Genomic DNA, 25,082 nt, shown 5'->3' with positions numbered 1-25,082 from the left:
GACATCTTCTGTTGTTTGTCCTGAAACATGTTTCCCAAAGCCTGTTCTTTTCTTGGTTTCTTATACTTTGCAGCTGATACTGTCCCATGGGGTCATCTCAGACACATCAGTTTTGGCAACTTCCCAACTCACAGTGCGGATTCCATGCAATTCCCAAGCTCCTTGCCGCATACCCAGCTGCCTGCCAGCTGGTGTCTCTTGACTGTGAGCTGCCTTCCATATAATCTACAACTCACACTCTTGTCCTGTCACTCATGTTCCTTCTGGATTGCTCGGCTCCATTTCTTGACTCTCCCTGTAATTTAGCCTCCTTTTGATCCCCGTTTCATCTTCACGAGCCACTTCCTCAGTTCAGTCCTGCCTACCCAGTTTCCTTATTGTCAGCTCCTTCCCAGGTTGTGACCAGATAGGTTTCCCCCCTGGCCTCTTTCACTCCAACCTCTATGGCACCACCCAAGCTAGGTTTTGAAATAGGAAAACCAAAATGAAGCTAGGACCCCAGAGTCATCTAGGGGTCCCCCGCCCCTGTCCTGCTTCTCTTCTCACCAACACATTCCAGTCTTAGCTGCCACCACCTGAAGTGTTTGCATGGTCCACTCCCCTTAGTTGCCACCACCGAAGCTTCTGTGCCTTCCACTCCTCTGCATGGCACTCCCCCAGGCCTCCCTACTGTTTGTCTGTGTGTCTCTTTTGGGTGGAATATGTTTTCTAGTGTTTGATCAGACCAGTGGCTTTCCTCTTAAGCATAGTGAAGAGCACTTCTGGGTTATTACAAAATGGTATTTGCTCACCTGCATTTTCTCTGCAGCTCACTTAAAAGTGATGTCTATTTATTTTCTAAAGGAGAGAAAACTAGTTTGCCTCTCTTCTTCTCTTTAATTTAAAGGTCCCAAGTGCAACTATTTCTCATTTTAAAGAGGGGAGAGACGTTTTTATTCAAAACAAGATGAATTAGAAATGAAGATACATGCCAAGGGAAAGAATATATATATATATATATATATATATATAATGTATATATAATAAAAATGCCACCAATAATATTTTTATTTTTATCTGTTATTCTGCTTAAAGTCTGGATCAGAGTGAAGTATCATATAAAAGACCAGAAAACGATAATGGACAAAAAGAAGCTTATAGCATTCTGGTTGGAACGATATGCCAAGAGAGAAAATGGGAAGCCTATCACAGTGATGTTTGACATGTCAGAAACTGGACTCAATAGCATAGTAAGCATTCTTCATTAATCATAAATCATTTGCTCTGGTTTCCTCTGTTTGTCCTGTATTCTTGCCAACCAAATATTGTTGTAAAATGAAGCTAGCAGAATCCAAAAGGATTATTTTTCCCCTTGTGTGAAGTCAAATGTAGAATAGGGTTTACAAAGAATTAAATTTGCTTCAGTATTTGGTACAGATGCTATATATCCTAGCAACATTCTATTTTTGGTGTAAAAGATGGAGAGGTAAGACATGGAGGCTGGCGGGGCATGAGTCATTGTGATGAACATGAATGTTTTTACCATGCTAATATACCCCAGCACCATCTCCCATGCCCTGCACAGAGTAACACAGTCACTGAATATTGAATAAACACATGCACGATCTCTGTAATCTTATATTTTTGCCTTGTTTTGAGGGTACAAGATGCTCATGTGAGTTTGCCTCATGCCATGCTCTGTGCTATTGTTGGGTACTTGTGTATACTTCTTGAATGTTTTTGTTTATTTTATTTAGTAAGCTTGGGGAACCAGTTTTCTTCACATGATATTACCAGCCTAAAAACTTTGTTAAATCACTAGCTACCAATATCAACACATTATTCTGTGTGCAACAATAGCCACAGCTACTTATGAAGGTGGGATATAAAGGTCATTTAAACCTAGGAGTTCAAGGATAGCTTGGACAGCATAGTGAGACTGCCTCAAAGAATACGGAGAGATTACGAAAAATTCTAGATGTCCAACATGGCAAAATGGTACATTACGTTATACCTAATTGATAGAGTATATGTAACTACTTATGTTGGTATTTGTGGAAAACTTGTAATAATATTGGTGAGTACCTGTTTAAGATAAAAAAGAGCTGTTTTACTACAGTATGTGGCTGTGTAGCCCAAAATAATGATGTCTTAGATTTAAACAACAACAAAACCAGGTTAGAGAGAACAATTAAAAAGAGCTTTAGGAGCCAGGCATTGGTGGTGCACACCTTTAATCCCAGCACTTGGGAGGCAGAGGCAGTCAGATCTCTGTGAGTTGGAGACCAGCCTGGTCTACAAGAGCTAGTTCCAGGACAGCCTCCAAAGCCACAGAGAAACACTGCCTCAAAACAAACAAACAAACAAAAAAAGAGCTTTAGGAGGGAGATGGCATAATGTTTTTTTTTCTCACATTAAGAATCCAATAACCTGCATTTTTAAAAAAATGTAGTTTCCATTGAATGGATTGTAAATTACAAAATAAAATATTTTATATTCTAAATGAAGCTAAAATGACTTAGATAAGTCAACATTCAATAAAGATAGACTATGATTCTTTTGTTCTTTAGGTACCACAGTTACCTATTTATTACCTCGAAACAATGAACAGTGTATTCTGTTACCTTATATAGAGAATTGACAGGAGCTATCTGGTGGTTTTTCAAGCAACTTACCTAATGTCATTTCTAATTTGTAAAGAAAGAGTATTGGTGCTATTACATATTTCAGTCATTATTAAATGTCATATAGCAGCTGAATCTTTATTGGATAATTTCTTTTTTTATAAGACACTTTTATGATTCACAAAGTCAGCTTATAAAGATGCATAAAAATGCTTTAGTATGAGTTGGATTGCCATGTTGATTGTGGCCTTTCACCTTCCTAGATAAAAGAATGGAATCATTTAAAATGATACAAATAGGTAGATTTTAAATTACCAACATTTTAGGAGAAGTGTATCCAATCTCAGCAGTTGAAGTAGAAAGAAAAATCTTGCATGCATCATCAGAGGATGGATACTTTACATGATAAGGCCACCATTCTGAAAAACACCCTGCGAGATTCTACAACAGGCTGTCTTGTGGACCTATGTTATGTAGTACCCAGTGTAGACACACACCACTGACATCAAATCCTCGAAGTTAGCAGTAACGCAAGTGTTTATGAACAAGGACATTCAGCTGAATAAAAGATGGCAATAACCACTAGATGAAGACCAGTAAGAGTATCTGAGAGTGGCCATGACTTTTAAAATAGGTAACCAAAATTTTATACAGCTAGTTTTAAGCCCTTTTTCTGGCTTTTACTCAACTATAGAGTTTTGAAACTATGCCCAGAGATATAATGGTTATTTATAAAGGTATTATATGTATACTAGAACTTCCCCGTATTAAATGGGTATAGCTAGGGATGCTTACTTTCAGTTTACTATAATTAATGGTGTTGCAACTCATATGCAACTCATTCCTAATGACTTTATAGCCTGTCCTATCTAGAATAACCAGCTTTTTCATAGCTGTCCTGGATTTCAGCTTGTCTGCTTAGCTCTTCAGACCAGCAGTATTATAAGGTGGCTGAGCAGGATTAATGAAACAGCCTGCTAGCATGGAATAATATGGGCAATGAAACATGAATAATATCCCTAATGACCTAATTTCCTGTTGTTATATATGAAGCAAGAGAGCTAACCAGACAGCTGCTTAATAAAGTCTCCTAACAACTGGAATGAATGAACAGCATGTGATTATACACTAAAAACAAAAATCCCAAAGCAAAACTAATCTGAATTCTCTTAAATAAAAATTACTTGACAGATCCTATCAGTGGGATCACTGTATAAAAAAATGAATACAGTATTTTTATTGAAGCTCTTATAAGGTAAAAATAGAATTAGGAAGTAAATACTAAACCATAACATGTATATGTATGTATAGCTACAAATGAGTGCATATATAGTATTTCAGTTAGTCGGTTATAAGTTGTATATACCCTTTTCAATAATTCTTCAGTTGTTCAATAGAATTTTAGAGTGCCTGTGTGATGATCACTTTTATATACATTGCATACCCCATGGCTCTTGTAGCCTGAAGCATATAACTAGGTTGAATTAATACAGTTAGTTTTAAAAATACCAATAAGTATCTGACTTCTTCACCTCAATTTCAGAGACAATTCTTAGCTTAATGACCTAAAACTTTAGCCCTTGGGGCTATAGGTACTTAGATTAGCTTATCTTTTAAGAAAAATAGTCATCTCATTTATATTTACTAAGTTATCACTTTTTGAAATGTATAATTTGAAGTTCTCTAATTTTGACAGTCTTAAAAGCTTTAATCTTTATTTTAGGACATGGACTTTGTACGCTTTATCATCAACTGCTTTAAGGTGTATTACCCCAAATACCTCTGTAAGTAACTTACTACTTTGTAAAATTCTAATATATTGAAATTATAGATGATGTCCAAATATTATAAAGTTTTATATTGTAGAGTCTCATGCCTGAAACATTGTTTTCTGATGAAGCACACTAAATGTATTCCTAGGTAGACATGTAAATTCTTATCATAGTAGATGCATAGACAATTTTTTGAAGTAGTTTCCTTTACAGTTAATGGTGCAAGTGAAGTTCTCAATGCCAAAGCATCCCATAACATCTAACACACAGCTGTGTGCAATTATATATTTATTTGCAACATGAGCCCATTTGTACTGATCTTTGTCTAAAATTATATTTAGTATATGGAACTTGCTGCATGCAAGAACAGATAAGTGGTACTGGCAAGGTACATTGTATGATAAATAAACACAGTATGTTACTAATTGCTGTTTTAAAATTGGTGCTAAGAAAATACTGAATCATAATGTACTATATTTGACTCTGGTACTTAGAGAGATTCATACTATTTTGTTTTATTATGATGCTGGAGATTGAACCCAGGTCCTTGTACATGCCAGGCAAATGTTCTACTACTGAACTAACATACTCAGCCTTGTTTTGTTTGCTTTCAATGGTAATTCTCCCATTAATGACACAAACGATGGACTCCTCCTAAGCCTTATATGCTCATTTTTCATCTGTTGTATTTATGTAATGGGTTCCCTATCGGAGAAATAAATGGCCAACATATAACAGTCAAATATTTTTAACTCCAGTTTGGTAAAACTGAAAAGGCAGGAGAGGCAAAAGGTTATGAAAATGGAAATTCACAGAACTGCCTGTGCATATTCCTGAGATACCACAATTAGGGTTTCTTGGGTAACAAAAGCATAATGGATGTCTAGAATCAGCACCACCTACAGCCTTATACTGCAATCCCTTTAGAGATTATTTGTGAATGTTTGTAAAGAGAACGACAAGGTCCATGTTGGGAAACTTGACTGATCTACTGTTCCTTGTGTATCTGGCACATACTGACTCATTAAATCTTGCTGAGCAGGGCCCATCAATGGACACTATAGGATTACTACTTTGTGATATTAACATGCTTCTTTAATGATAAAACAAAATTGAAATACTTGTTTACTGAAGGATCTAAAGGATGTTGTGGTGAGCCATGTTGAAATAATACTGATATGTCTTACTTTATAAAATACATCCCCTTCTAAACTACCCGTTGACTAAAATACTTAAAAGCATTTGTGATGAGCCACTGACAAAAAATATAAGTATAGTTATTTATCAAATATTTCAGGATTACTTTGAAAGGACTATTCCTGGATTCATGTAAAGGTGGATGATAATATTGTTCATTTCAGTTAACTACAGATGATGTCTGCGTCCTACAAAAATAATGTGGTTTTGCAGACATTGGATTTTATAGGCTTTTAAACTGATTGTTCTTCAAAACCTGCCATGAACTATTATACCTTAATTATACCCCAGGTAAATAACAGGAACACAGATCACCAGGCTACCTCTTATTGATACCATGTTCTTTTTGTGCACTTTACTTTGTGCTAGTTTTGTATAACATTCTATGGGGTTCTCTGCTCAGAGAAGAATAAAATTACATATTTGATTCATCTGGAATAGAAGAAGGAATTGGCTATCACAAATCTCCTTTGTGTCTGATTTTTTCCCCCTCATGGGTGTTGATAGCACTACTTAATGTGCTCAGTTCCGTCTGTCAAATAACAGTTCTGTGTACTTTGGAACTGTTGGCTTCCTGGAGCTCATAACATGTAAGAAAAAATAGTTTCTGTTTCTTAGAATCAGAATGAAGGGACAGCTCTGTGACTAGTTTAACAATGTAATTTCAAGGAAATTATAAGTGAAGCCATAAATTAGACAGGTAAATATTGTTTTTAAAGTGCAGTTGCTTTCAGCACTGATCTGACATGTCACACTGTGTCCCCTTAACAATTCTCTTATGTACCTTTGTTCAAGCAGCAAAATCAGTAAACGAACAAAGGAATGCTTTGTTTGCCAAAGGACAATGACCCCTCCCCATTGTGAGATGCTGGTCAGTCCCAGCACTACTCATAATTCCATGAATTAAAACTTGGCTAATCAGCTCAATTTTTCCTCATATGGTAGTTTTTTTTTTTCTAGATCATGTCAAACTGGTAGAATATTATAGAAGTACTAAAAGTAGTTAGGTTTTTCTTTTGGATCTTTGCTCTATATTTACTCCCAAATAAATTACACAGAGACTTATACTTTGTTATGAATGCCCAGCCTTAGTTTGGCTTGTTTCTAGCCAACTTGTCTTAACTTAAATTACCCCAAGTACCTTTGGCCTCTCGGCTTTTTCCTTTTCTTACTTCTGTATATCTTACTTTCACTCTTACTCCCTGGTTGGCTGGGTGGCTGGCCCTGACGTCCTCCTCTTCTTGTTCTATCTAAATCCCTCCCTTCTTCCCCCCCTTTTTTTCCAGATTTCTCTTCTATTTATTCTCTCTGCCTGCCAGCCCCTCTTATCCTTTTCCCCTTTCTTGCTATTGGCCATTCAGCTCTTTATTAGACCATGAGGTGTTTTGGACGGCAAAGAATCACAGCTTCACAGAGTTAAACAAATGCAGCATAAACAAAAGCAACACATCTTTACATTGTTAAACAAATGTAACACACCTTAAAATAATATGCTACAACATACTAAGTTGATTTGAGTGACTTTTTTGTCTTTCAGCAAAAATAGTGATCTTTGATATGCCTTGGATAATGAATGGTAAGTATATTATTTGTGTTTTCCCGAAAGCACTTGGACTTTCATGTGTCTGTCTTTGCTGATTTAGCCATGTTTCTACAGCTGTTTAGAAAAATGTTTGTATTATATTTGTGTACTCTTTAAAGGCTAAAACGTTGTTTTTTAAACAAATAGGTCTGACATTCTCTCCTCAGACACTGAGAGTTTTTCCACTAGTCTTTTCTAAAACCAGCCTCAAGATAATCTTTCATTTGGTCAAAACAATTACAAGAAGCCTCGTTCTGTTTCCCACACATAGGTTGTCTGACAAAGCATGCATTGGCAAGGTTTTCTCTTGGGTTTCAAGCGTTGAGGAACAAGGTGGGAGGGGTCTGACGTCACTCTAAATCACTGTAGTCACATAGCCCCTTTTGACATTCATAAATTTGCTCTGAGTATTTTGAAATGGCTATTGAAAATTACCTAGGGATTTTAAAAGGAATGGTGCTTCTTCACATTCTGTTTTCATTGGTGGTTATATAAGTCCATTGTTTCGAACAATAGGATAACTCTATAAACTGAAATTCAGTTCTATGAAAAGTTCTTTATTGGCAAACCCTTTAACACTGGTAAAGAATAAACAAACACTTAGTAAAATGTAAAATCAAAAACAGAGGTCACTACTGATTTTATGGAATTAAAAACAATTATAGCAATGAAATTAGAAAACTAATGAAAAATGATAAATTATTAGAAAGACCTGGACTACTGAAACTGATTCAAGAATAATCAGAAGCAGTATCCAACAACCAAAAAAAATCCCACAAAGAAACATTCAGGCCCTGGTGGCTTTTCTGGCAAATTCTATTAAATAGTTAAAGAAGAATTTACCCTGATACTTTATAAACAGTTCTAAAAATAGGTCACAGAGGACTGCTTGTAACTCATTGGTGAGTAAATACAAGCCTGAAACCAAATACCTGATGAAAAAAAAAAACTACAGACTGCAACCCCTTACAACTATAGATGCACCAATCTTCTGAAGGTAATATGGCTAGGGGTATGGCTCAGTGATTTAGCCCTTGCCTAGGCTGTGTGAAGCCCTGAGTTCCCCCTCTAGCACTACAGAAAGACAAAACCAACAAACTGTAGCCAAAGAAATACAAAAAGCATTATAGGCTACAGAGATGTCTCAGTCAAGTACTTGAAAATTGAATTTAGTCCCCAGCAACCTGTGTAAAGAAGCCAGTCATGGTAGTACCATGTGCCTATAACTATGGCACTGGGAGTGAAGGGTGGGGGTACCAACAGGCAGAATTCTGGAGCTCACTGGTCAGCCAGTCTGATCTAATGAATGAGCTCAAGCCAGTGAGAGCCTGTCTCAAAAAGACAAGGCAGATAACTCTTGACGAATGACCCCTAAGATTGTCTTCTGACTCCCAGATGAATGCACACACACACACCCCAAAAAGCATTACAAACTATGACAAAGCAGGATTTGTCTTAAGAATGCAAAGTTGGTCCAAGTGGGAAAATCAGTGTAATATACCATATTAATAAATAAGGTGAGAAAAATCGAATACTGTCTCTGATAAAAAAAAAAAAAAACTTAAAAAGTAGAACCAGAAAGTGTGGTTGAAAAAATATACTTTCAAGGGATCCTAGCAGTCCCTATAAGGCTACCTTCCACAAATTCAAGTTCCCTGAGTGCCTTTCATGTTTGATCACTCACAAGGACTGCTAGAACTTACTGCTCACTTCTGTGATTTATTGCAAGGAAAGAATTCAGAGAGACATTCCAAATGTGAAGCAGATCTCTCTGTTAGCAACAGTGTGAGCAGCATACGCGTAGTATTGCCAAACAAGAAAATTCATTAAAACTTTCGTGCCTTGGTGCTCAGAAATTGTCTTGGAGCTCCATTATGTAGGCATTGATTTTTGCCTGTGGTTAGTTCCTACTGATACTCCATGGCCCATTGCCCCTACCGTAAATCACATGTTGGTTTTCCAAGTCCCACCCTAAATCTGAGATACTGTTCCTACTAATCTAAGGGCCCCAGGCTAAAAAAGGCAATCTTACAAAATAAGAAGGCTACCTCCCAGAAGCTGGGTGCAAAGGCCAGACCTCTCTTTAGGTAAGGGTAATTTTTAACTGCCAGAACAGCTTTTTTTTGGCATTTATGATAACCCACAGCTAAAATCATTAGTGAATTATTTCAATAAAGCTGGCTTGAAAAAAATCAGACTTAACACTTCATTTAATTCCAATAGCATGACTTCAATCCTGTCAAGTTACAAGCTGTTTTAAATTGAAAGGGAAAATTTAAATACTATTTGAATAAAAGCTTAAATCATAGTGAACCACAATTTAAAAAAAAACATGATTTTCTGAACCACCATTTAATGTTTACATTATTCTTATTTTCCCTTTTTTTCTACTATCACTTTTGCATATTACTGCAGCATTCTGCTTTTAGTTTTTCCAGAAGGGTTAAAAATGTCCCATTAGAAATACCTTTTTAAATTAAGTATTAAACAAGTGGCATAACACAGGACAAAATTGTAAATGCCAAATATCTATGTTTGATATTAGTTTATTCTTGTTGAGTCTTTCTCGTGGTTATATAAAGTGTGAGGCCTGGGAAAAATGCAGTTTTGAGTCAGGAAGGAAGCTGGTCCTGGCTCACAGCCATAATGATCAGGGCCTCTTCCTCCTGTTTCTGCTTTCCCTTTGAGAAGGGATTTCATATTAAGGGTTTATCAGAAGAAACACAAAGTAAAAGATTCTTCACAACATCATGCAATTCCTTCCTGAGTCACAGAGTAGTTTGGTTCATTGTCTAAAAGTCATAGTTGTTGAGGCCACTGATAGATGTGGTCAGAGGTCAAAACCCTGAAAAGCTGCTCAGTGAGCATCAGGGTAATTTAACCTTCCTGAATCCCCATGGAACATTTGAAACCTGTGAGGGACATGCATACCCTAAAGCCTCCTTCCTGGAATTAAAGAATGGTAAGTGCCCTGTCTCAGGAGAAACACATGAATGGCTCGGCTCCTAGTTCAAACTGGTTTCAGAAGACTTGGGTTAACTAGTTCATACAGTAAAATGCATGACAGAACAAGTGAAAGTTCTATGTCTTGATTGTATTTCCTCAGCTGCTTTCAAAATTGTGAAAAGCTGGCTTGGGCCCGAAGCAGTAAGTCTGTTGAAGTTTACAAGTAAAAATGAAATCCAGGAGTATGTCAGTGTGGAATACCTGCCTCCCCACATGGGTGGGACAGTAAGTACAGTACTTGAAACTTGTAGAATAACACTGGATCATAGTACTCTACACTATGGACTCAAAAGGAAAAAGCCATATCTTTTAAAATGTTTTTATTTATTCTTCTCTTATATATATATATATATATATATATATATATATATATATATATCTTTTTATATTCTTCTTTTAATACATTCCAACCATCGCTTCCCCTCCCTGCACTCCTCCCTGTCCTCCCTCCCCAATCTCTCCTCTCCCCAAGATCTACTGCATTTTCCCCCAGAAAAGAGCAGGCATCACAGGGACATCAACCAAACACAGTGTAAGATACAATAAGACCAGGCACAAACTCTCATCAAAACTCGAGGAGGCAACCCAGTAGAAGGAAAAGGGTCCCAAGGGCAGAAGAAAGAGTCAGAGATACCAGAGATTCCTACTGTTAGGAGTCCTACAAAACACCAAGCTAATAGCAGGCTCCATGCTTGCTGCTTCAGTCTCTGTGAACCCCCATGAGCCCTGTTTAGTTGATTATGTGAGCTGTGTTCTCCTGGTGTCTTCAACCCCTCTGGCTCCTACAATCCTTCCTCCCCCTCTTATACAGGGTTTGAAGCTCCTCCTAGTGTTCGCCTTGGCTGTGGATCCCATCTGCTCCCATCAGCTTCCAGAGGAAGCCTGTCTGATGACAATTGAACTAGGCACTGATCGATGAGTCGAGCAGAATATCATTATGAATCATTTCATGGACTTTTCCATTTGTGTTTTAGTTTGTTCTAGGTCTCTGGGCTATCCAGCCTTCAGTTCCTGGTCATCCAGGCAGTATTGGGCATGGGCCTCAAATTAGACCAGTTATTGGTTGACCATTCCCACAAATTCTATGCTACCATTGCCCCAGTACATCTTGCAGGCAGGGCAGACTGTAGGTTGAAGGCTGGGTTGGTGTTCCAGTCCCATCACTAGAAGCCTTACCTTGTTACAGAGGATGGCAGGTTCACGCTCCATAGCCTCCATTACTAGGAGTCCTTAATAGGGTCACCCTCATAGATTCCAGGGACTTTCCACTGCACTGTGTTTTCATTGGCCCCCAGATGCCCTCCAATTTCAATTTGTCTCTCCCCATACTCTCTCCCTCCATCCCTCCCACCTGATCTCTCCAGTTCCCATCCCCTCCTGCCCACATTCAGCCTGCAAAATCTATTCTATTTCCCCTTCCCAGGGAGATCCATGCTGTATCATAATGCCCAAAGAAGGATCATTGATACCCCCAAAATAGGATGCAATGCTGCAGATATTTTTCACTTATGCTTCAAAGTTTACTAATTTTTGAATAGCTTATATATATGATTCTAAATTGAAGTGGATTTAGTGTTCAGAAGTATATTTAAAAACAAGTTTTTATAAATTGTCTTCTACTCTTGTCTCAACCACCCTACTGCCTTCGATGGTTGCATTTCCTAATTTCCAGGGATGAGTTTTACACGTATAGACAAGTGTACATAAGCCTTCCTCCTTCTCATCTTTTTCATAGGAGCTAGTATATTCATACAGTATTATAATCTCAGTTTTTCCTTCACAACACAGCATAGAGGTCATTCCAAATCAGTGTGTGACAAGCTTCCACCTATGTATACTATGGTGTTCCCATATCTAACATGAACCATAAGTTACTGAATTTGATTTTGATGTAGTCTTTTTAATTTGTAATTTATCCTTAAAAGGGTGCTGCCACAGTTTGAAAGGGGTTTTGCTATTGATTGATTTATTTTCCTTTATTTTGAGTGCTAAGGATCAAACCAGGGGCCAGATTCATGCTAGGCAAATGCTCTTGCCCAGCCCTCAGAATCTTCTAAACTGATTTTTATTACTTACTAACAGAGGTCAGAAATAGGTGGGTGTGTTTGAAATGTTTAATGTCATGGCCAGATGTGGTAGTGCACACCTATAATCTCAACATGCAAGAAATGAAAATAGGAGGATTGCAAGTTCTGGGCCAGCCTGGACTACATGGTGATTCTCCATCTCAAATAATTTTTTTAGTATTTACATAGCTGTGAAAATGAATATGGAAGTGACTTTTCCTAAAGTATGAAACCTATGTAAATAATTGTAGGTATATTTTGCCTTTCCAACCAAATTGTATTTAAAGAGAACTAAGGGCTAGCAGGATTAAATTTTCAGTGTCCTTCAGTTTGTTTTCATTAATCAGAAGAGATTTGAACCAAAAAATTTAATTTGAAGTCTGTGCCTTTCTTATTCTGAAACGTTATAGTTTGTATTTTAACCTAAAAAAATTGAATGTCGTGCATTTCAGATACTAAACTTATAATTAAAGTAAAACCATCGTTGCAGTTTTCTCCTGCTTTGTTTATGTTTTGTTTTTAGGCAGGGTCTCTTGTAGACTATAAAGTACTCAGATTGTAGCCATACAACTATCATATATAACTAGCATGCTCACTTCGTCATGTGTTTTGTTCACGTTTTTGTTTTTTTAAGGTATTCTCTCTCTCTCTCTCTCTCTCTCTCTCTCTCTCTCTCCTCTCATCTCTCTCTCTCTCTCCTCTGTGTGTGTGTGTGTGTGTGTGTGTGTGTGTGTACATGTATGTGCAGGTACCCATGGAGGCCAAAAGGAACTAAAAAATACCTCAGAGCTGCAGTCCCAAGTGCAGTTCTCTGTGCTCTGCCTCATGTGGGTGCTGGGATCTGAACTCTGGTCTCTGTTAGAGAAGGAAGCACTCATCAGCACTGAAGCACCTCTCCAGCCCTTGTGCTTGCCTCTATGTGGTATATAAGTATATATGCATGGTGTGCACACCTGCACATGTGGAGGCCAGGAGTCAACATTAGATGTCTTCTTCTATTGCTGTCCACCTTATTTTTTGAGACAGGTTCTCTCAGTGCACCTGGAACTTACTGATTAGCTAGACTGGCTGGCTGTTGAACCCTTAGGGTCCTCCTGTCTGTGCCTCCCAGTACTGGAATTACAGGCAAGTATTACCACATGTGGTTTTCACATGGAATCTAAATTCAAGACTTTGTGCTTGCTCAGCTCAGCAATCCCTTTACCCATTGAACCATCTTTAGCCCTTTTTTTGTTTTTGTGGGGTTTTTTTAGTTATTTGAATGAGGTTTGTTTTATTTGTAGTGCTAGGCATTGAAGCCAAGTCAATGGCTTCAACATCAAGGGAAATACTCTATTGAGCCACACTGAGAACCGTTTGTCAATATTATTGCATCATGTTCCTGTTGTGTGTGGAACAGTTTGAGTCTGCCCTACTCAATTTTTGTTGATTTGTTTTAATTCCTCTTCTGTTTTAATATATACTTTTATGTGTTAAAAATCACAGAAAAATACACACACTACATTTAATGCTTTTAGCCATCTGAGCTTCTTTTTGTTGGGGTGTAAGCTGAAGATATAACTTGATTCCTTTCTTACATATCTTCTAATTATCTCTATTTACTGTTCTTTCCCTTTCTAGTTTGAAATGAACACCATTTTTCCTTATTTCACTAACAAATTAAGCATATTTTCTTGGCTAAAGTAATCAGTTTTTAATATACCATGACAGAATTATTTCTCTCCACATTACTAGCAGACTGTTAAGGAAAATCCTCTCCTTTAGGATCCTTTCAAGTATAGCTACCCACCACTGGTAGACGATGACTTCCAGACACCACTGTGTGAAAATGGGCCGATTGCCAGTGAGGATGAAACCTCCAGTAAAGAGGATATAGAAGGTGATGGGAAGGAATCCTTGGAAACAATTTCTAATGAAGAACAACCAGTTCTGTCAGAAAAGGTAATTTGGGGAATAAAGTCCAACAGAATCAAAAGCTGTCATCTCAAGCTTGGGACATAGCTCAGTGGTAGAGCACTTGTCCTGCATGCATGATGACCTAGATTCAGTCCCCAGCATGAGAGGGAGAGGAGCTGTCATGTCTCCCCAGCTCTGCCTGTGTTCTTGAGATAATCCAGTTACCTTGCTTCCATGTCTTTCCTGAAGAAATGAAGGAGGAGAGATGAGATGAACTGAATTGCAACATACTGTTCTTTTCCGTATATAAAGAGCCGAGTCTATGCTCTGTGCAAAACTTGGCAAAGTACTTCTGCAAGGAATGATTTTGTCAAAAATATATTTATCTAAGATAAAAATAAAAGTGATTAATATAAAACTTCAGCTGGATGAAGTTCCTCTTGATCTCGTTTTGAAGGACTTGTTAATTGTCACTCTTTACAAAACTTAGCAAGGGCTTACTTGATAAGTAGATTGTAATTTAGAACAAATATCTTCAATAATGTCATGTTTATAAGAGAATCATAAAATATTTTCTCATGGCCATGTCCACATATGTTAAACATGTCATCCAGGCATGCTAAACATGTTAAAAAAGAACTGTAGTTTGTATTGGGTCTAGATGTTTATTTCTTCTCCCAATGACCTGTCCAACTAGAACTAAAATGTTTTCATCTTTTCTCCCTTGTTTCTGTTTTTGTCTTTTAATTTATAGACTAACCCAACTGAGTCTGCTTCCAAAACAGATGAAACAGAAAAAGTTGATTCAAAGATGAAAACTTTTAAAAAGCCATTGAGTGTTTTTAAAGGGCCCTTGTTACACATCAGGTAACAGATTTTATTCACTACATTGCTGTAACATACCTTGATCATCTTGCAGAACTGCAAGATTCACAAAACTTCTCTCCTGCTATTTAAACTCTTAAGAGTAGAGAGTACAATTTGTTGAGAGTACAGTTTGCCTTCTTTTCCAGACTTAGTGACCATTTCTAACGACCTTTTTTCTATTATTTCTTCCACTGAATGTGTGTCAAAGCCCTGATCACACTTCAGATAGTAATATTCAATATTCATTTATTAATAAATCTTAATGATGCATTTGTTTGTATTACTGATACACTTGTAAAAATGAGAGGATGTATTTGTTGGTTTAACCTTCTGAAAGCCCATTGTGTTATAGGAAAATAGGGTTTTGACAAAACCCCAATTTCAGACATGTTTATCTCTGTTCCAGATTATTAATCCAAAAGACTTGGGAATAGGATCTGGGGGTACAACTCAAGGGTAGAATTGTGTAAAGCCCTGAGTTTTATACCTAGCACTGAAATAAAAAGCCCTCGACTATTTCCTGTATTGTTATGTTCAATTTTGCTATACCATCATGAGTTAGTGATGACTGATGTGGCATTTTTGTCCCTTTCCTTAAAACCTTCATGTGTAACTATATTTGGAGTATACTGGAGTACATCATCTATTAACAATACAGCTAGACTTCTAATAAATGTAATCTGAAATTCTCTAATTGACAAAACTGGTTTGTTTCCATGTGTGTTGATTCTTGTTGGAGTTGGATTTGCATTTATTGCCATTGTCTGTGTACTTATGTGAATAAGGGAGGAACACACAAATTTTGTCTCCCATGGTTTGTCTTTGCCATTTTCCACCTTTGGAGTTTGTATGTTTGCACTTTTTCTTCTACTAGTTTGGAAGTCAACATTTCATGCTTCACAGAAGGATCATCCAAAGCATAGATCCTGACCTGGACTTCTTGAGGCTAAAGAGTGAGAGCAGCTAGAAAGGCAGGCTAGACTAGGACAGTTTCCAGGGCTGCACTTTTAACATGATCTCACTATCTGTGCCCCCATCAGAGTCACAGAAGTGCTTCACATGCACAAGGACCCCACCAATGGTGTCTCCCCAAGCTGCTCCTGATTTTGATACTGTTTACTAAGGCATACTCTGAGATCTATAACATTGCTGTTTTTTTCATGTCTCCTGTTCCTCAGGCTCCAAAAGGAAACAAGCAATCATATATGTTTACCATCTTGCCCAAAGGTGGGCAACTTCATCCCTAAATACATTTCTTCTCTAGATCAATGAGTATGTGAAGACATCTCTTGTGTAAGCTTTTCTCCATCTGGGCTTACCAGTGCAAGCCCTCAATTCCAGCAGTCTTAAAAAGCAAGAGCACCAGGGGAGGCTAGTCTGGGCTACCTAAAGAGTCTCAAAACCTTACAATACATGCATACATAAGTTATGTGGAAAAAAACACTTAAGCTATTCACTTTTCAACTTCAAACAAAAACACTACCCCAAATATCCGTCCTGTTGTTTTGAGGCACCTGGCTAGTGTTGTTAAAAAAAACTACACAGTTTTTCTGGAGAATTGAATTTTTTTTCATTTTAGAGTATAGATATTACAGTAGCCAATAATAGCAAACATTTTACTAGTTTTACTAGTTTAACTGCCTTCCCATTGCTATCCAAATTTCTTTCCATGTCCGGTACTTCTCCTCTACTACTCAGAAAAGCCATTGTGTGGTCCGAAGTTATTCTACTACTTAAATATATTCCCTAAGGATCTTTCTGGGAAATTATGTTCTTCTGTTGGTGTAAGAAGGATGCTCGAGTCTAATGTGCTTGTAATTAGGGAAAGCTGGCACATAATGCAAAACCTCCCAAAGAGCTTACACAGATCCACCATAGATGGTGTTGGTTGCAGGGTTAATTCAGCATCTTCATAATTCTCTCTTCTGTTCCTTCCTGTTTTCCTTCTGACCTTAGGGAAAGCCATAGGGCTTCCTAGCATGTGGAGCATTGGGAAGTTAAAGTACACAATTGTATTAGGTAACTGTTTTGTGGTCATCATTTATAAGGACGTCTCTTCATACAAAAAGGTTTTGAGTATTAATTATCTGACTACTGATTATAATGCTATTTAGTCGGAGTGCTACAAACGTCTTATCTGTTTATCCACCTAGCCCAGCTGAAGAATTATATTTTGGAAGCATGGAGTCTGGAGAGAAGAAAACTCTAATAGTGTTGACAAACGTCACGAAAAATATAGTGGCCTTTAAGGTAAAAACCAAAACACAACAAAAACTTAAGCCATAATAAGTTATGAAAGTGAGATAATGGCAAGTGATTTGGGGCATATACTGATGGAAAGAGCAGTAGTCAAGCAATGAGCAACTGTGTGTAAAATAATCAGTGAGTGCCGTTTTTATTTCTAGTACTTTGAGCCATATTGTATTACCTTGTAGTGGGGCTGATAGTGAGCATAGTCTTCTACATTTCATATGGGTGGACACATTAGGATCCAACAGAAACTACCCTCCAGGTTATACTAAATGTGAGGGCAAAGTCCCTCAATTTGTTTTATGCTTCCGTGTTGTAAATTAGATGTTTCATCTAATGAAGTCTCTCCTCTGGCCCAAACATACATGTGCACGTATATGCTCACATACACACAACCAGAGGAAAGCTAGGGCCAGGTGTGGTGGCTCACACCTTTAATTAGAGCTCAGAAGAGGCAGAGGCTGGTTTGAGGCCAGCCTAATCTACATAACCAGCTGAAGCCAGCGATGGTTACAGAGTAACACACTGTCTCAAAGAAGGAAGGGGAGGAGGAGAAGGAGCAAGGCCAGGTGTCAGTAGGACATAAAAGTAGGTTTTTAAATAGCTCAGGATGTTTTTATCTTATTGGTGAAGACAAACAACATTCTGCACATAACAACCAAGGTGGTTGCATAGACTTCATACATTGGTGTTAGCTGCTCTTTTTTTAAAAAGTCATTCTTAAGCCATGCTTCCAAAAGAGTGTGAGGTTATGGGCTAACTGTTTGTAAACAGGTGAGAACTACTGCTCCAGAGAAGTACAGAGTTAAGCCGAGCAACAGCAGCTGTGACCCTGGAGCTTCAGTTGATATAATTGTTTCTCCACATGGAGGTGAGTCATCTCTCCTTATCTTTTTCTTAATGTATGCTTATGCCTCATGTTCAGAAGTTGTTGACCAATATATAATGGACTCCAAAGGATTTTTTTGTATACTTTTATTGGGTTACATTTTGGTGAGGGTCTTTGTCTTTTGGGGAGGGGCAGTGTTTTATTTTGTTTTCCTGGGCTAGGGCTAATTTTTGTATTGGGGTTTCCTTTGTTTTTTGAGAAAGAACTTACAGTTGGGTGCGTATGGAGGTAGAATCTAAAGGACTTAAGGGAGGGGGCAGGGACATATATAATCAAAATATACTTAAATTTAAAAATTGTTTTAAATAACACAAATATTTTAAATAGTAATAATAATGCCTTAAGCCATGTAACTGGCCCAGGAAAGTTGGTGTTCATATGTCACATTCCTTTTTTGGAGTGCAGGCTTAAAAGTCTCTGCCCAAGACCGGTTTCTGATAATGGCTGCAGAAATGGAACAGCCATCTGGCACTGGGCCAACAGAATTGACCCAGTTCTGGAAAGAAGTTCCAAGAAGCAAAGTGATGGAACACAGGTAAGTGCCTTTATTCACAACAGCCTCTCAAATGTGATGGAAGACTCAAAGTGAGAAATTCCTGGGGCGGAGCATTGTTCTTTCCTTATAACTGCCATAGTTCAGCTACTCAGAGAATTCAGTTACTCTGTTCCCATGTGAAAAAAGACAGTAGATAACAATTAGAAAACTGTTCACAGCAACAAGATGCAGTATCCTATTTAAAAGGGAGTGCACAGTTGTATACTTGTGTGGGCCTCTGTATGTCATCTGTGCCAAATGTCTTTAAATATATATAGAAAGTAAAGGAAACAAGAGAAGACTGCTTTCTACTTTTTCTATACTCCTTTTAAAATGGAATTACAATTTATTGAAGTGACATCAGTTTTGCCCCTCACCCACCCAAGGACATTTGCCAACATCTAGAGACATCTTTATTTTTCAGAACTCAGGGATGGGTACAGTGGACATCTAGCAAATATTCCTAAGCCTCCTACAATGCATTTGATGAACACTACTCCCCCCAAATCACAACCCCCCCAAAACCAGTAGCACTGACATAGGAAACCCTGGTTTATAGAGTAAGGATGGTCTCTCTGCTGGCGTGCTGACTGGGACATGAAGGAAGTGAAAGAGGAAGTCACATTGTGACTGATTGTATCTGTACAAAGTGCTTTGTGGTGACCGACAAAGCAAGTTTCAAGAGAAAGAAATGTGCTTGGCTTACATGAAAACCAGCAAGGAGGCTTATTTTCCTTAATTGGGGGGAGGATGTGGCCAAGAGACAGCTAGCAGAGCACTTGATCATTGCTTATGAGGACTGTTGAATTTGACCCAGCCTAGGGGAGTATTCTGTAGTCAAAGGACAGCTCTTGCCAGGTCATTACAGCCCAGGGAAGAAAGTGTGTCACAGAGAAGTAAGCAGTAGTGTACCAAGTACTGGCATGCAGATAAAGATGAGATATGGGCACTGCCCACTGATGGTCACATTACTGAAGGTACTGATGACCTTAAAGAGGGCCTTTAGGATGCAGGAACCACATAAGCCAGAGCTCATTGCTGAAGAGACGATGGGGACAACTGGACTAAACTAGAAGTGGGGCAGATTACAGAGACACTATGAAGGCGTCTTTGATTTCTTTTTGTTGTAGATTTTTGTTTTTGTTTGGGGTGGTGGTTTGTTTCTGTCTTGGTATTGGAGGAGATTATTGGCTTGGGGAGTGGTTTGTTCTTTGAGACAGGGTGTCATTATATAGCCAAGCATTAGCCTCAAACTTGTAATAATTCTTCTGGCTCAGCCTTTTAAGTACTGGCATTACAAGTGCCCAGCCCATCTTGGGGCTTTTAACATGAGAAATTTGAGCACTGTGTGAAGAAACAGGCTGGAAAGATAGCTCAGTACTACAGTGCTTGCCTCATGTGTGGAAGGTCCTAGGTTCCATCCCCCAGACAGCCAAACAAACAGGAAAATGAGGGACATGGCAATAGAGATCTATAATCCCAACACACAGTACTTGCAGGTTGTAGCAGGAAGATCAAAGTTTGAGGCTAACATATACTACATAGGGAAAACCATGTTGCAAAGAAGAAGAAAAAAAGCTAACAAAAAACATTGGAGAAGTTAATGTAGGTCCAACCGGAGTAGAGGTTCCACCTGTTTTTCACAAAATAATAACATACTTACATTTTCAAATTATACCGTAGGAACAAAAACTGCATTCTGCCAAGCTTTATTTTGGTTGAGTTTGCTTTGCACTGTTCATGAAACAGGGCTTTGCTATGTACTCCAGGGGTGACCAGGGACTCCAGATCTTTTTGTTTTTTTATTAAAAGCATGGGAGATTTTTGAAAGGTTAAGAATGAATGACACAAAAGGAATTGGAGATTAATTCAAAGTGCTTATGAAACACTCAAAATGAGGGGATTTGTTAAATATAAGTTGCTTTCCTTCCTTTGCTTTGGGTTTTACCAGTTCCTAATGGCTGCCTGCCCCAGAGCTCTCAAGAGAGAACCACAGCTCCCACCTAGAAGGTGGGAGGGATCCTGGTGATTCGGTACTAAAAGCTAAAGTAAAGCACCATCCTCCTTTCTAGAAATTGGAAGATAATCTGGGTAAATTCTACTGAATAACACATAAAAAAGCTTTCTATTGAGTCCCCTGGGGCAGTGGGCAGTATACACAGTCTCTTGTTCTTTATACACATTAGGTAGCTAAAAGGGGACTGAGGGTTAAGCTCAGTGGTTTATAAGCAAGCACAAAGCCCCAGCTTTAATTTTCACTGGAGAATAAAAGACCCTGGAAGATAATAGATATAGAATGAGCTGCTTTCTGAACTGTGCCTAAGGAGACAAATGAAACCTTTTGCCTCCAGTACACAACAACTTGCATTTACCTCTGCCTTCCCTATTTTACTTTCAGAAAAAAATACTTACTAAAGCTTTGAAGAAGTTATGTTTCCTTTGAATTTCATAGGTTAAGGTGCCATACTGTTGAGAGCAGCAAACCAAACACCCTCATGTTGAAAGACAGTGCTGCGAACATGTCAGATAAAACCAGTGAAGATCTCTATCTGCAAGTAAGTGTGCCTTCCTCCTGACTAAATGACCGCCAGTGGTAATCAGCACCACAAGGCAGTCTGTGTTCCACTAACATAAGGGAACCTTTTAGCAGACACAACGAAAGTTGCGTTTTTGCTCTCTATCCCTCTCTTCCTCTTTTTGGTTTTGGTTTTGTTTCTTAGTGGGGGAGGTTAGGGTTTGTTTGTTGTTTGTTGGGGTTTCTGTTTTTTTGCTTTTGGAGACAAAGATTCATCTTGAAAGCAGGCTGGCCTGGAACTCCTTATAGTCCTCCTGCCTCAGCCTTCCAAGTGCTAGAGTTACAGGTGTGAGTTAGCAAGCCCGACTTGGAAGTGTCCTCTTCTCTGTGAAGAGGCCAGTCAGAAATGGTAAGTGGCAGGTTACTTTCAGAAGGCCACAAGCATTTAAAGACTGTGGCAATTTTACTATGAAAATGGGGTCAAATGGTAAAGCACGGGTGCCTTGTTGCATACAAAAGACTTCCCTCTTACATAAAAAGAGCACCAACTAGTGCCTTTCCATTGGAAAGAAACAAAGAGGCCCCATGCATATACCTCAGTGGTGTAGTTTTTACTTACCATGGCAGTGTGTTAGGTGTGATACCCAAAAGGAAAGAAACTAAAGAGATATAAATAGCCCCAAAGTGACTGGACCTCCAGGAAGTGATTACTCTGTTCCTGTTTCAACTAGAAAATTGGGCCTTTCACAGAAAAGCATGAAGGGCATACATGTCCAGCAAACTTTACATTGGATGCCTCCTTGAATTTCTAGCCCCTGCCCTTTCAAAGTAGATGGTCCCCATCCCTTTAGTGTTTGGAGTTCTGATATTCCAGTTTGGCATTCCCGTGAATAATGATTGTTTCATTGATATCAATCTTTCATCCCTTTTTTCTTCCCGTTCAGCTCAATCGTTTACTAGAAAGCAATAGGAAACTTGAAGACCAACTCCAGCGCTCTATCTGGTTCCAACAGCTGCTGCTTGCCTTAACAATGGTCTTGCTTGCTTTTGTTGTTTCTTTCTTTTATTCATTATACAGTTAAAGAAATGGTGCCTGCTCAGAAACATAACTCCTTCAAATATTATCTGAAGAAAGTATACAGACCCCACCCACCTTCTAGATCTACTGTAAACCTGGGCTTCCTAAAAGGAAATGCGCAGCACATAGAAGGGCACCTAGTTTGAAAACAAATTGTTCGGATAGAGGAATGTTCAAGGCATTGATTATTAGAGACTATAGCTTGTTAGAAAACTAAGTAAAGGCTTATGTACTGTGTAAATTAATAGCTTAAATATAATTTATTTTTCTTTTTGATTTGAATGCTTTCAAAGCAAAGCTTTATCATGTAAATATACAAGCTGACCTGAAAAGTCGAAGTAATATGTGCTTTGTTGTAGCCAAAAGATATAATCTGCTCTTTTAAAAAATATAGAATCGCTAGCTGAGCTGACTTATTAGCTTTTCTATACTATGTATGTAAAATATGTATATTGAAAAGGAAACATACTTAAACAGAGTAATTTATGTAATCATGACTTTGTAACTTTGAGAACTACTTCCAGATGATAGTCAATATTCTTTTGGGAATGTAGAGCTATTTAATGCCAAACCACCTTAGCCTTTGTTTCTCAGCATTGCTGAGCAGCCTGACTCTTATTAATCTGGGCTCTTTAGTGAATACTTTGGTTTTGAACCGATATGGAAAGCTACATGTGGTTGAATTTTTGTTGATTTCTGGTTTCAGTGCCCAGAAGGAATGTCTCCAAAACAGCCCCCTTTCTAGTCTATTCTATGCAGTTTCATGGCATTCACTACGTTTGAACACTGAATCTTTTTGACTAGTTTATTACAAGGGCCTACTCTTCCATTGTTACATCTTCACCTTCATTCCAGGGGTAAGGAGTCTGTTCTGTGGACCACAAATTATGCTATGTTCATCCTCATTTTTAAGTGAAAGGCATTAGGTAGCATTGAAAGTGTAGTTGTTTTAGCTTATTAGTATAACTAACCTTGGGTTCAAAATGGTCCTTGTTAAAATTGTTGGTGAGAAGAAAACTTTGAAAAGACGCGAGTATCCATTTGTGCAAATATAAAAGCAAAACAAAGAGGCTTAGAGAATGGAACTACCACTCCCAATGGGCTCTCTGAACCCCTTGATACTCTGCCTTTGTCACATTCATATGGCTCCTAAATTCCTACAGAGATACACCTTGCAGAAGCAGAAGCTAATGACATTAATTTGTGTTATCATTAATGTGACCAGTTTCAGTTGCTTTAGGTTCAAATGTATATCTACTTTTGATGCAAGAAAAGTGGTCTGCCTAGCAAATAAATTTTTAGCCATGTTTGGAAATTTATTATTCTCAGGAGTAGAGTTTCGGGCTCTCAGCTTGAAGAAGTTGATTCCAAAACGGAGTTTTGAGGAATGATGTAACAGAGCTCCTGAAAAAGTCGGCTAGGGAAATAAAACCTTAAAAGGACACTAGTGTGATACTTTGTCTTAATTTGGGTTTTTGTGTTTCAGTTTGCCACCTCCAGATGTGAAACAGACTGCAGTCCACACTAAGTGCTGTGCACAGTATCTATGTCCCTGTATGTTCACAGGGACCTCCCAAGTGGTAGATTTGGGGCCTTAATATAATCTCATCCCAAAGTATGTGTCTGTGCTTTTCATTCCTCATCAGATAATGAGGAATCAATTAGCCAAGATGAGGAATTTAATTGTCCTAACAGTGTCCCTTTAATGTTTCATAAGAAAATCATGTTGACACACTAAATACCCTTCCTTGCTTAATGTCTGCTCAGTTGAATTTAGTAAAATAACTTGCTAGCATTCATTGTAAAGTAAAATACAGGAATGTAACATACATACATTGTTACATCACTCCTCAAAACCATGTGGTGAATGTGACTACAAAAAACTTCAGAAAATTAACTATAATGTCAAAGGCATCTAGTCTTTTCTACTAATCTTTATTAATCTATATATTTACATTTCATTTTGTTCTGTCTTCATTTAATTTAATCATGTTTGCATGATTATTTTTGTTCTGATCAATATTTTATCTTTAATCATGTCTCTGTCTTTTCATGATCAAATCACCAGGGATTTTCATTTTGATTTTTGTTTTCAATTGGGAATGTAAATTAATACATTTTCCATGAAAACATTAATAAAAGATCATTAGCTTGATCTGCAAGTAGCCTAAAATGCAATTCCTGGTAAACCTAGTCTCAAATTTCATAAAACCATAACTTTTTATATCTTGCCACTAATTTTGACTGGATTTAATAGCACTTTATTGTATAATTATAAAAAATATATTACTAGAATTGTTGCCAGTGTAATTTCTCTAATGTTCTGGTGCTTTTCATATATTTTCAGTATTTTTATTACTATATTGGTATTTTCTTTGTATAAATTGATAAAAAGAACATGTTTTCTATTTTAATATGTTTTAGAAAATAATTACATTTATGAAATAAATATCATCAGGAAAAAACTCTTGTCTCTAATTGATAAATCATTGTTTTAAAAAAATCAGTATTCCCTCCAAAACAATACAGAGAAACCCTGTCTCGAAAAAAAAATCGATTTTCAGACCATCTCTGCCCTTTTAAAGATCATCATAATTCGTTTGGATCACCTTTGCATTTTTATAAGGACACTACTTCAGGCTTCCAAAGATGAATCCCATGTCAAGAGACCCTATCCTCGAGTGTGTCCAGTTTCTCGTCCTTGCCCCTGTGTCTAGTTGAGGCTGCACACCAATATAGTTTTTGACATTAAACTCGCTGCTTTGGCTTGAGGCTCTTACTGAAGCCCTCTCTGGAACCACATAAGTCTGGATTGCCCCATGTACC

At 37.9% G+C, this 25,082-nt stretch overlaps 1 protein-coding gene across 3 annotated transcripts in view; it reads left to right on the top strand.

Moving 5' to 3' along the window:
• The window catches only part of Mospd2 (motile sperm domain containing 2), a 42,712-nt gene extending 18,573 nt beyond the window's left edge, over nt 1-24,139 (top strand). Inside the window, exons 5-15 of one of the 3 annotated variants that reach the window (XM_027432816.2) lie at nt 1,075-1,229; nt 4,327-4,387; nt 7,110-7,148; nt 10,261-10,385; nt 13,991-14,167; nt 14,877-14,989; nt 17,143-17,239; nt 18,014-18,110; nt 18,534-18,663; nt 21,116-21,218; nt 23,743-24,139. In XM_027432816.2, the coding sequence (XP_027288617.1) occupies nt 1,075-1,229; nt 4,327-4,387; nt 7,110-7,148; nt 10,261-10,385; nt 13,991-14,167; nt 14,877-14,989; nt 17,143-17,239; nt 18,014-18,110; nt 18,534-18,663; nt 21,116-21,218; nt 23,743-23,784 (1,139 nt within the window). In that variant the 3' untranslated portion in view covers nt 23,785-24,139. Of the gene's footprint in view, nt 1-1,074; nt 1,230-4,326; nt 4,388-7,109; nt 7,149-10,260; nt 10,386-13,990; nt 14,168-14,876; nt 14,990-17,142; nt 17,240-18,013; nt 18,111-18,533; nt 18,664-21,115; nt 21,219-22,122 lie in introns of all 3 variants that reach the window. The other 2 variants (XM_027432814.2, XM_027432815.2) reach the window with 2 other exon arrangements.
• Nucleotides 24,140-25,082: the final 943 nt, after the last annotated feature.

The sequence above is a fragment of the Cricetulus griseus genome, chromosome X (genome assembly GCF_003668045.3).
Source record: "Cricetulus griseus strain 17A/GY chromosome X, alternate assembly CriGri-PICRH-1.0, whole genome shotgun sequence".
NCBI classification, from domain to species: domain Eukaryota; kingdom Metazoa; phylum Chordata; class Mammalia; order Rodentia; family Cricetidae; genus Cricetulus; species Cricetulus griseus.
Note: the sequence above shows the minus strand (reverse complement) of the source record. Positions and strands in the feature narration are given on the sequence as shown.